Source organism: Tupaia chinensis, unplaced genomic scaffold (genome assembly GCF_000334495.1).
Source record: "Tupaia chinensis unplaced genomic scaffold, TupChi_1.0 Scaffold000292_1, whole genome shotgun sequence".
NCBI classification, from domain to species: Eukaryota; Metazoa; Chordata; class Mammalia; order Scandentia; family Tupaiidae; genus Tupaia; species Tupaia belangeri.
Window position 1 is genome coordinate 2,873,125 of NW_006159777.1, and position 12,375 is coordinate 2,885,499.

Genomic DNA, 12,375 nt, shown 5'->3' on the forward strand with positions numbered 1-12,375 from the left:
TATAGGACGCATGCGCTCGCCAGACAGACAGAGAGAGACAGAGAGACAGAAAGTGAGAAATCACCCCCCAGAGGGGATGGCCACGCTGCAATCCCTTCTCCTCCATTCTCCTCTTGGGATCTTGGGCACGCACGCATAGGCGCCCGGCGTGAGTTTAAATCACCGGGTCCGGGACTCAAACCACGGTCGACTACGTGGGAGTCCAGCAACATAGCCATTATGCTAACTGCTGGTCCCTGATTAGGCTTTTTAAAAATTAATTATTATTATGACTTTACTGGCCTTATCCAGAAAAGAAGCTGTGAACATTATGTTCAGTTTGCCTCCCCTCTACTGCTTTTCTGAAAGCAAATGTGCATTTATCCTCGGAAGAGTGTACGTAATACTGCTCGTACGTCTGTATACATCATCTGTTTTTATCTGGTCACAAATCTACACCTGTGCGTAGGGTCACGTGTGAACACATGTGCCCTCATTCATGATGTGTTTTATATTTTTATGACACACACCTTTTTAATTTTCTGTGACATTCACTCTCAAGAGAGGCTTTGATTGAGATTAAAATTGGCTGGGGTCGGTGACGCACACCTGTAGTCCCAGCTACTTGGGAAGCTGAGGCGGGAGGATCGTAAGTTCAAGGTCAGCCTGGGCAACATGGCAAGACCCTGTCTCTATAGACAAATAAATAAGTAGATGAGGAAATTACAAGTACATTAGCCGTTTGGGATGGCTGGATTATGCAGTCTCTTTGGAGCCATCTGAATGAAAGGCTTGAGGTAAATGGAAGGTGACCGTCTTTACCTCCTCATTAATGAAGGGTTACTACAGCTCTGTGGGAGTCAGTGCTCCCAAAAGCCGGAGCTTGGCAGGGGTTCACTGTCCCCGTGCGGGCAGTGGTCTAAAGGTCTGCTGGTCACTCTGTGTGTCTGTGTGTCTAGACGCTGTTCACAGACCCCGGCCAGGTCGCATACGTGCAGCAGGATGCCACGGCCCAGCAGGTAAGGCCCCGCCTTTGCCCTCTGCTGTCCAAGGATGACGCTGTGAGTGTTCTGGCCCCAACGTGCCCCGTGCCGTGCACTGTGCCACCTCTGGGTGTTCGCCCAAGGGAGTCTCCAGCTTTTCAGTGAAAGTAAAATAAATCACCCTGTAGCGCTAACGCATCCTGCCAGGCCTGTTGGAACAGCCCTGCTGACGAACAGTAATTTGTCAGGGACGTTTGTAAAGAAGCATATGAAAAGAATATTGGCTCCAGTTTCAAAGAAATTATGAGTTGTCGTTTTCTTTTTAATTTGCTAGTGGGCATGTGTGCTCATTAGAGAATGAGAGAAGGAAGGTGAGAAAGCATCTCTCATGGAGGGGGCAGTCATGCCACGATCTTTTCTCCTCTGTTTCTCCCCTTGGGATTTTGGGCACGCACACACACGTGCCTGGTGTGTCCTGCAAGCTGCTGGGTCTGGGATTTGAACTGAGTGGCTGAGTGGTCAGGGGTGTGGAATCTGGCCACCCCATCCACTGCACCACTGGCTGGCTCGTGAGTTTTCAAAATTTTATTTTATTTTTTAAGTTTGGAAACATTTTCATACTTGTTCTAATTTTAGATATTGAAAAAAAAATCCTTATATAAAGAATTTTCAAAGGGTTCATAGAAAATGCATATTATGAGAAAACTATGCATGGATTCCTATGATTTTTTAAATTGAGGATGCATGTGCTTGCCAGAGAGGGAGAGGAGAAAGCACCCAGTGGGGTGTGGTCACTCCACAAGCCCTTCTCCCCCATCTCTCCATCCTGTCGGGATGTGGGGCATGCACACACACGTGCCCAGCAAGTTCTCATCTCACTGGCCCAGAATTCAAACTCAGAGTGGCCATGCTTTACCACTATGCTATGGGGCCAGACTAGGATTGCACAACTGTTTTGCACTGTGCCTCAAAAAAATAAATTCGGGGACCAGCAGTTAGCATAATGGCTATGTCGCTGGACTCTCATGTAGTCGACTGCGGTTCAAGTCCTGGACCCGGTGGCTTAAATTCCCGCCGGGTGCGAGTGCATGCCCAAGATCCCGAGAGGAGAATGGAGCAGAAGGGATTGCGGCATAGCCATCCCTCCTAGGGGGGTGATTTCTTGCTTTCTGTCTCTCTGTCTCTTTCTGTCTTTCTGGCAAGCGAATGTGCTCTATAGGGGTAATTTTTTTTTTTTTTTAATATAATGGAGGGCACTGTGCTTGCCAGAGAGAAAAAAGAGTGAGAAAGCGTTCCCCGTGGGGATGGCCACACTAGGGTCCCTTCTCCATTTTTCCTCTTGGGCTTTTGCATGTTTTCTAAGCTGCCAGGTCCAGGGCTCGAACTGTGGGGTCAGCCGCCTTGCCATTGCCATTGGTTGGCCTGTATCATGTTCAGTTCCCTAGAGTTGACCTATTAGGCCTGATACAGGCCAGCCAGTGACATGGTGGCTAAGGCTGCTGGATCCTATATGGCCACATGCAATGTTCAAGTCCTGAACCTGGAGGTTTGAAAAACATGCTGGACATTTGTGTGTGCATGCCCAAAGTCCCCGGGAAAGGATGGAGGAGAAGGGATTGCCATGTGGTCATCCCCCCAGAGGGTGATTTCTCACTTTCTCTTTCTCTCTCTCTCTCCGTTGAGGGTACACACCCTCTAGCAAATAAAGAAAAAAAAAATTAGTGTGCGAGAAAGTAGGTGGAAGTTTGGTTAGAATGATAATTATCGAAGCTGGGTGATGGGTCCATGTCTACTCCACTGTTCCACTTGATGAATACATCAGAAATTTGTCCTTTTAGATCAGGGGATCATTTTGATAAGTTTCTATATCGCTTTTCAGACCCTGGAAAGGTTTGTCTCTGTATTCGAGAGGGCCCATTTCCACACACCCTTGCCACACTGGGTATTTGTTTTCTTTTTAAATGTTGCCCATCTGATAGGCAAAGTGGTGTTTCGTTGCTTTACTATTAAGGCGTAGGTTTAATGAAAGGTTTTGTTGCTATTTGCACCTCAAAGGGCCCTTCATCTCCTCTAATCTCCAGAGGTGATCAGGTTGCTTCATGTTTTGTGCAGAAGGAAAGTTGTATGTACCAGAGCTCCAGAGCCCTGGCATGACCGGGGCGTCACTGTTGGCCTGGCTTCCCGGCTTCCTGGCTTCTTTTCTGGCAGGAGCGAACACCACATCGAGGACATGCGTCCACTCGGGAGCCCCATGGCACGCGAGCCTCCTGAGCGTTTTCCTTCCTGCAGCCTCTCCGCCCGCGCGGTTTTGATTTCTGGCTGCAACACCTCCGCGGTCGTCAGTTTGTTCAGTGACCTGGCTACGTCCAGGTAGAAAGTCGAGGGAGGCTTTAACCCAGACGGCGGCGTTTTTCGGTGTCAGTGGTGCCATGTGCCTGCAGCCTTCCTCGCGTGTGCAGTCCTTGCCATCGAGGGGCGTCGGTGGTCTCAGGCTGGGAGCCCAGGCTGCTCTCTGTTTCTGGAATCCCCGATGGTGCTGGCATGTGCGACGCCCACGCGCTGGGCAGGAGATGGGCCACGCTGGTCCTGGGGTGGGACAGGGCGTGGGGCAGCCGTGGCGGCTCCCAGCTTCCCTTCGCAGATTCGTTACACCCCGAAATGCAGTCGTGTTTCAGAAATGATGTGCGCTCCCCTGGGGAGGGGGCGCACGCTGCAGTGGAATGCCCTCTGCCTCTCCTTACTGCAGCGTGTACGTGACGGGGTGCCCGGGGCGAGCGGTCTGGTTCCTCGCTCACCAGCCCGCTGCCCGGCTGCTCCCTGGGAGTGTGTGCATGCATGTGGCTGCCCGCCGCTCTGGATTCAAGGAGTGGGTGAGGTTTACCTCCTCTCTGAATACTGAGTCCCACAGGGGCCGTGCGATGTCCTGGGAAAGGCCGGGCAGAGCAGGTTTCACTGTCATCTCTACCCTCAGGAGCCGGGTGACTTCGTGACCTGGCCTCAGAGGGATCTCAGCCTAGCCAGGCGCTCGGTGACTGCCGGCTGCGTTCGAATCTGTTATTCACGAGTCAGGTTCGCCACGCACGGCTACTGCGTGTTCAGGGCCGTGCGGTCCGCGAACATGCAGCGCTCCCCTGGAAGTGGTCGCCAGCTCTCCCCTGCCCTGCCGTGGGGCAGGCGTGATGGTGCGTCGCGCCTGTCCAGGAGGCGGTGCAGGAAGTGAGGCGGTGCAGGAGGTGAGGCGGTGCAGGAGGTTCGGCCTGCGCCGTCTGCCGGCCCGGGCTGTCTGTCAGCAGCAGTTCTAGCATGGGGAGGTGAGGTTGCTGATGCTGTTTTCTTCGTTTTGTTATTTCTTCAGACAGAGACAGAGAGGGGGGGCACCCCTAAGGGTCTTTGTGCTGCAGCCCACCCCCACAGTGCCCATCCGCCTGGGCAGTGGGTGTGAGCCAGTGCCTGGGGCGTGTGCGGGGAGGGCCTACGAGAACCCGGGGCCGGTGTGACGCGCACCGCGTTGCTGCTGCGCCGCCATGTGGCCTGTCGGGCCTGCTTTAATGTCAGCGTTCTTGGCCGGTGCAAGAAGGCAGCAGGAGCACTTCTCAAAAAAAACAAAAGTCTTTCTGACAGCTTCCGCTGGGAAAAACACATCGCAGCTTCACTAGAGCTCCGCGCTCTCTCTGGTCGGCTCTGCAGAGAGAGGGCCTGTGAGCAGCGGCACGTGCACACCGCAGCCTGTCCGGCTGACACGCTCATCACGAATGCTGGCCTCGGGTGGCAGGGGCTTAGGACACAGGGTGGCGCCTTCATTGTGCTCTCAATGGCGTGGAACGAAGTCACCTTCCGAAGGACCTGGGGAAGAGGCAGAGGGCACGTGGCCAAGCGCTGGCATTGCCGGAAGTCCCTGCTCTTCTCATGGGCTCTTCACTTTCAGACATTTTGTTTTGTTTTTATTTTATTATTTATTTATTTATTGGGTTTTCGCCATAGGGCACATGCACTCAGCAGAGAAAGATAGAAAAGCAGAGAGGAAGGGAGAAATCAGCCCCCGGGGGTGACTATGCCGCAATCTCTTCTCCGTTCTCTGTTGCGGTTTTGGGCACGCACGCACATGTGCCCATGTGATTTTCAAGCCGTGGGGGCTGGGACTTGAACTGTGGCTGACCCTGTGGGAGTCCAGCACTTTAAGCACCATGCCACCTGCTGGCCCTATTTTTTTGTTTTTTAAATGCTCTTTTCTTGTTTTTAATTGCCAGAAGGCACGTGCGCCTGCCAGTGAGACGGAGAAAGGGAGAGAGTGCCCCCAGTGGGGTGCGGCCGCACAGCAACCTTTTTACTTTTTAGTGTGCATAGGTGCTTTTGCTCACGGGTCTGAGGGTAGGGAGGACGGGGGAGAGAGAGAGAGCTGTGCTGCATCCCTCCCTCCATTCTCTGGGTTTGGGCACACACACACACACACGCCTGGTGTGCTTCTCAAGTCACAGGGTTGATTCGAACTGTTGTGTTCAGTCATGTGGGATTGAGCCACCTTAACCACCACGACACTGACTGGCCCTATTTTTTAAAAAAAATCTCTTGGGGCTAGGCAGCGGGATGGTGGTGAAGGTGCTAGGCTCCCACATGGCCAGCTGCAGTACAAGTCTCAGGCCCAGCGGCTTGAAAATCATGCCAGGCATGTGTCCATGTGTGCCCAAACCAAGGAAGAGAATGGAGGAAAAGGGATTGTGGTGTGGTCACCTTCCTGAAGCCTTGGCTGCTCCAGAGTGTGGCAGGGGGAGCTGTCAGCCTGCGTCTGGCCCGCGGTGTGTCACACCGTGCATTTGGCTTTGAAAGCAAAGTGGCGAGATAGGCCAGATCATTGTGTCCTTATGAGTGGCCACTCTGAGAAGGCTGGAGGCCTGCCCTGGTGTGGTCCAAGCAGCAGGCCAGTGAGGCCCCAGCAACGCCCCAGGCAAGGGTTACTGTGCATATGCGTGAAGTCTCCCCGAGAGCCGTGGGGAGCAGGGGAGGGCTGGACTTTGCTGAGCAGGACTGGCCAGGCCAGGAGGGAGCCCAGGAGGGAGCCCAGGAAGGAGAGGCTGAGGGCAGGCTCCTCCTCACCTGTCAGTGGGAGCCGTCTTTCCAGGGCTTTGATGGGGGCTGGTGGGGAGAATGCATCCCATAGCCACGTGGACTAGCTAGCTGGTTGGCTGACTAGTTGTAGTTAACACCAGCCCGCTGAAAGCAGATCCCCTCACGTGGGCTTTCCCTCCCGGCCAGGCCTCGCTGCCGGTGCATAACCAGGCACTGCCTGCCATCGACAGTGTGGACGGCTCCGACCCTCTGGCATCCCTGCAGAACCCGATGGGGAGGCTGGAGGCCAAAGAGGAAGAGGAGGACGATGAAGACGAGGACACGGAGGAGGACGAGGAGGAGGACGGGGAGGACACAGATCTGGACGACTGGGAGCCCGACCCACCCCGGCCCTTCGACCCACATGACTTATGTAAGTGGGGTGCTGTGCTCCCCAAGGGAGTGTCCTTTCCCTGGTGCATGGGAATACGGGTACGGGTCCCTCCTGCACACACGCTGCACCGCTGCCCTGCTAGCACCAGGTCACTCCCATGTGCTTACCCATTTTACCATGGGTGAACTGAGGCCCAGAAGAGGTCAGGCAGCCTACTGGGGTCACTAAGGGATGAGAGACCCTGGCGTCCTGCTCCTCCATCTTCTGGCCTGTGGCTCCCAGGTGGCTGCCACGCGGCAGGGACGAGCTGGCAGGAGGCAGCTGCGCAGCGAGCTCCCCCGGAGAGCACTGAATGCGAGTGTGCTGTTGGGGCCGGGCTAAGGAGCACCGGGGCAGGAGGGCGGATGCCCTCCGCGGGCAGTGTGGTAAAATCGGCCGCACAGTTCTTCTCCCCTGAGTTAGACGTGCCGGTAATGAGGCCTCCTTGTCTCCCTTTGAGGAAATTCACTCAACTGCTCTGTCGGAGTTGTCGGGTTTTTTTTTTTGGTAGCAGCTTTATTGAGACGTAACTTACCTGTTGAAAGTTTGGCCCGTCAGATATGGTCACACTTAGCTAAACGAGCTCTCCTTCTCTCTCCACAACTTGTAATTAACCTGTCAGCTTCGGGTCCCGTGCTCAGATTTCTGCCCAGCAAGGAGGTCAGCCACAGCCCACATAGTACTGTGGGCAGGTGTGAGCGAATTCTGTTGATTTGAGAGGAAAATTACGGGCCTTGAACTGGCCTGTGAAAGCTGACATGCGTGGGGAGGCGGGCAGCTCCACTCTGAGAGCTAGCTAATCTCGTTCGGAGACTGACTTGGGTGTTTTTTCAGATCAGAGCATTTTACCCAGGATCAGCTGTGCTGAGGAATTCAGCTTTCTCCATGGCTTTCTCCCCCAGGGTGTGAGGAGTGTAACAACGCACACTCTTCAGTGTGTCCGAAGCACGGCCCCTTGCACCCGATCCCCAACCGACCGGTGCTCACGCGGGCGAGAGCCAGCCTGCCCCTGGTCCTCTACATAGACAGGTTCCTCGGAGGCGTGTTCTCCAAAAGGCGCATCCCCAAGCGCACGCAGTTCGGCCCTGTGGAGGGGCCCCTGGTCCGGGGCTCGGAGCTGAAAGACTGTTACATTCATCTCAAGGTAACTGGGCCTGTGGAGGCGCTGGTTCTGGAACAGTTTCAAGGGGTGTGCACTTCTCCACTGTCCTCCTGTTCCAGTTTCATAGTAGGCACCTGCTCGTATTTTTCTTCCTGGGCTTGATTTGTTTTCAGGTTTTTGCCATAGGGTGCATACACTCTCCAGGTAGAGAGAGGGGAAGAAGTTACCCCCTGGAGGGTTGGCCACACAGCAGCCCCTTCTACACTCTCTCCCTGGGATTTTGGGCACATGTGTGTGTGCCCCGTGTGATTTTCAAGCCACTGGATCTAGGACTTGAACTGTGGTCAGCCACGTGGGAGTCCAGTGGCCCAACCACTATACCAGCTGCTGGCCCCCTGTTATCTGCTTCTTAGGTCACCACTCCAGAGAACGAAGAAAAGCAGAGGGCAGGGGTAAATATTTGGGTGGTTGTTTTGTTTTGTTTTTAGAAATCAGCTACTGTCATGGAAGGTTTTCTTTGGTGAGCTCCATCTCTGAGAAGATGTTACCTTGTAAGGGCTGTATGTGGAAAATGTGGCTGCATATATAGCTCTGGCAACGTATTACAAATGAGTGCTGTTTAGTCACCACAGGAGGGAAGTCACAGTGGTCCAGAGAGTGCTGTTTCTCGCACTTTCCGGCCTGTGTAAAGCACACTGCGCTGGTGCTTGTGAAATATTAGCTTAAGTCCTGCAACTAGCTTGTTCGCTCTTAGGCCTCGCCAGGCCGTTCTCCTACCCGCTTCAGAAAGTGCCCTGCCCTTTGTATTTGACAGGTGACAGTCCCAGGGACTTTCTGGGCACCGAGGGAGACTCGGGTCTGGCTGACCCTAAGGAGCAGTGTTGTTTAGATATGATGGCATTCATGGGCGCCGTAAAGAAGGCTTCGTAGCTTTGCTTTGCTTTTCGTTTTTTGGCGTGGCTTTTTACTTTCCCTTTGGCTGCAGGTCTCTCTGGATAAAGGGGACAGAAAGGACCGGGACTTACACGAAGACCTCTGGTTCGAGCTGTCCGACGAGACGCTATGTAACTGGATGATGTTCGTGCGCCCGGCCCAGAATCACCTGGAGCAGAACCTGGTGGCTTACCAGTACGGCCAGCATGTGTACTACACGACCATCAAGAACGTGGAGCCCAAGCAGGAGCTCAAGGTCGGGCGCTGGCCTGGGCGGGGCTTCAGGGCGGCCCCCAACTGCCCTAAAGTGGGGTTCTCTTTTCTTTAGAGGTTTTGTCACAGGGTGTGTGTGCTCGCTGGAGAGACACAGTGAGAGGGAAAGTGAGAAACCACCCTACGGGGGACGGCTGCACCGCAGTCCCTTCTCTTCTATTCTTTCCCTGGAACTTTGGGCACGCATGCACACATGCCCCGGTGTGGTTTCAAAGCTGCGAGGTTTGGGACTCAGACCACAGTCAGCACCTTAACCACCACACTACCTGCGGGCCCTAGCGTGGGGTTCTCACAGAATGGTCCTTTCCTGGCAATTCACTTATTTACCAGGGGGCTCCTGTGCCCGCTCAGCTGTGATCACCCTCTCGCTGGTGAGCGAGCGGCGTTTGGTGCTCGTCACAGGCCGGCACACGTGTTTCTAGCTGGGCTCAGAACTGGTTGTCAGGGAGCGTTCTGGCATTTGTGATGGAGCGGCGAAGGACAGTGTCAGTAACGTCCTTCACGCACTCTCAAGGAGAATTAGCTGGGAAAGAAATAGTGTTGTTTTTTGGAGAGGTTTTTGCTACAGGGCGTGTGCGCTCGCCAGCCAGCCAGAGAGAGACAGAGAGACAGAAAGCGAGAAATCACCCCCCAGGGGGGATGGCCACGCCAGGATCCCTTCTCCTCCATTCTCCTCTCGGGATCTTGGGCACGCACGCACATGCGCCTGGCCTGAGTTTTAAGCCACCGGGTCCGGGACGCGAACTGCGGTCGACTATGGGGGAGTCCAGCGACATAGCCATTACGCTAACTGCTGGTTCCCGGGAAATAGTGTTTTGTAAGATGGAGCGAAGATGTAGGGCAAGTCTCTTTCTCCGAATACTTCATTTTACTCGAGCACACCTGTGTGCAGCCTCCAGTTAAATGAACGTATTTTTGGGCATAACTCTACTGGAATTTGTCTAAATAGCAGCACTTGGCGACATAATAAAAATTCTGCTATGTTTCTCAGTGGAAATTCCTTTATTTTTCAAAGCTGTGTAAGAGACATGGCTAAAAGAGGGGGCCTGAATTCTCTTCAGCTTCCTGACATGTTGGTAGATGAGAAGTGATTGTGTCAGAACTCAGTCCTGACGGCAGACAGCCTCCACGCGTACAAGTTAGAGATGATATCTCTGCACGAGAAAGCGGAGACCTGGATTTTCTTCAAAGCTACATGAAACGCCTGTCTTTGAAACTGTCGTCCAGATAATTCGTAGACCTCGAAGAGAACACGTAAAAGGAGAATCCCATCTCATGCTATCTGTCTGGCAGATCGTGGAGGGGGGTCTCAGCGGAGCTCCCAGTCTGACTTCTTTTAAAAACAGGCTGTGGGCAAAGCCCGAACTGTTCCCGGGGAATGGAAGTCACTTAAGCAGGCCCAGAGCACGCCCTGGCCCTCAGCCCCTGACGGTGTGCTTGTTCCCACAGGTGTGGTACGCCGCGTCCTACGCCGAGTTCGTGAACCAGAAGACCCACGACATCTCTGAGGAGGAGCGGAAAGGTGATCGCGTCCGGCATTTGCTGTCCCCACTGCTCTCCGAGCTGCGTGTTCCCCTCCTGCAAGCGCTTGTTTCTCGGGCTCAGTTTGTCCCCAATCTTCCCGAAGGTTTCTGAGAGCCCCACGTCTCCGTCTAGCTCTAGGGTCATTATGATGCCATCTCTACCTTCCTCTCACGAGCGCTAGCAGATAGTGTGTATTAGGTCGTCAGGAAGTCGTCACGTATTTTTCTGTTTTAGTATGCAAACATGTGTCATGCCTTTCCCGACGACCCAATAATACAGCGAAAACCTCCACATACCAAGTTACGATAGAGCCCAGGCCAGAGGACGGCTCATACCCAGATCTCGTCATCTCTAGGGACGTAGTGGACAGGCGTGGACTTTGTGTTTAGTGTAAGTGTCTCTGGAGTTGAATCCACAGACTGAAAAGCACACAGTCGCAGCATGCAGCGTGACCAAAGTGAACACATGTGTAGCCCGCACACACAGCGGGAATCAGGCCCGACCCCATGCCCGGTGTGCCTTCCGGTCCCCGCACACTCTCCTACCGCGGAGCTGCCTGTGCCGCGTGCCACTGGGCTGTGCAGACGGAACTCCACGCCCGTCTGACCCGAGCTCCTGTGCTCGTGTTCTGGCTGGGAGATGCGTCCCACTGTTCCGTGGGACTGTCACGTGTTCATTCTCATTGCTGTCTGGCGTTCTGTCATCTGAATGTGTCACAGTTTGTCCGCTTGCCTGTGGTTTTGGTTGTGTACTGCAGGACTGACACCAGCTTCCCTGAGTAGGACACATGTCACAGACCCCTTCATACCCCTCTGGCTTCAGACACCACCCATGGCTCTGATTCCCAAGCTGCCTGTACTTCCGATCCACCAGTTACAACTCGGGGTTCCCAGCTGCCTCTCAAGTTGGATCTCTGACTAGAACGACTGGCAGAAGTCAGAAAAGTGCTATGCTCACCCGTTACGATTTTGTAACGAAGGACATATCAGGACCCCCCCCAAATGAAGAAATGCACGAGCGAGGGTCAGGAGGGTCCCCAGTTGATGCTGTGTCCTCAGGGCCTGTCATGCTCCTAGCACCATGAAGACTGGTTTCCAACTGTGGAAGCTCACTGTGTCCAGAGCTTCTCCTGTGGTGCATTACATTCGCACCATCCTTGAATCACTGGCCTTGTGCTCGAACTCGGTCCCTAAGTCAGCAAGTCGGGCTGATGTCACCTGGCTCAGAGCTTCAACCTTCTGACCAGGTGGTTGAGCTTTCTGGTGCGGCCAGCCCCGTTCTGGTCACCTCATGGGCGTAACTCCGGTGGGGAGGGGGCCCCCAGGAATAGCAAAGCAGCCCTTGTCACCGGGGAAGTTCCTGCGATTCAGCGTTTACCTCCCAAGGACTGGAGGGACCGGGGACAGAGTCGTGCAGCTCCTTATACAGCAGGACGTTGCAGGCTTTGGCTGACTGAAGAGTGCTGCCGTGGCCACTCCTGCGTGGGTCTCTTACGCACTGCTCTGCAGGGTGTCCGTAGGAGTGGAGCTGCCGACCACGTGGTGTGTACACATTCAGCTTTAGTGGGTATTGCAGGACATCTTGCTGAAGTGATCCTTCAATGCATTCTTCAGATGATTGACATTTGAAGTTACGCGTTATGAAATAAACCTTAGATTATAAAACTCGGGTCTGGATCACCAGATTATCTGATACAGACCTCTTGTGTAGACTTTCTGTCTTCCCAGTGTGGTGAGGGTGTGTGTGTGTACGCGCACTTGTGTTCTGTGTAGCCGGGAGTGGGTAAGATGGGATGAGGGTATTCGTTCCTTTGATGTCGTACATGAACATGTCAGAAAAAGACACTTAAAATCCGCTTTCTGCCACATCGACCCTTTGATTTTGTAACAGCACAGTAAGACACATAGCAGATACTCTTTGGGCCGCAGGAGGTGAGAACGGGGGCCGTGGGCCTTTGATTTTACTGCCGTTTGTTGCTCACCGGCCTGTCTGGTTCCTCTCCTGTGACTGTAGTGCTTCGAGAGCAAGAGAAGAACTGGCCCTGCTATGAGTGTAACCGCCGGTTCATCAGCTCCGAGCAGCTGCAGCAGCACCTCAAATCTCAC

The 12,375-nt window shown here is 54.0% G+C and overlaps 1 protein-coding gene across 1 annotated transcript in view; it reads left to right on the forward strand.

Annotated features, from left to right (window-relative positions):
- The window catches only part of PRDM10 (PR/SET domain 10), a gene marked incomplete in the record, with an annotated part of 96,385 nt that overhangs the window by 40,838 nt on the left and 43,172 nt on the right, over nucleotides 1-12,375 (forward strand). The window contains 6 exon segments of the mRNA XM_014588650.2: nucleotides 939-998; nucleotides 6,237-6,438; nucleotides 7,341-7,582; nucleotides 8,526-8,729; nucleotides 10,196-10,268; nucleotides 12,284-12,368. Of these exon segments, the coding sequence (XP_014444136.1) occupies nucleotides 939-998; nucleotides 6,237-6,438; nucleotides 7,341-7,582; nucleotides 8,526-8,729; nucleotides 10,196-10,268; nucleotides 12,284-12,368 (866 nt within the window).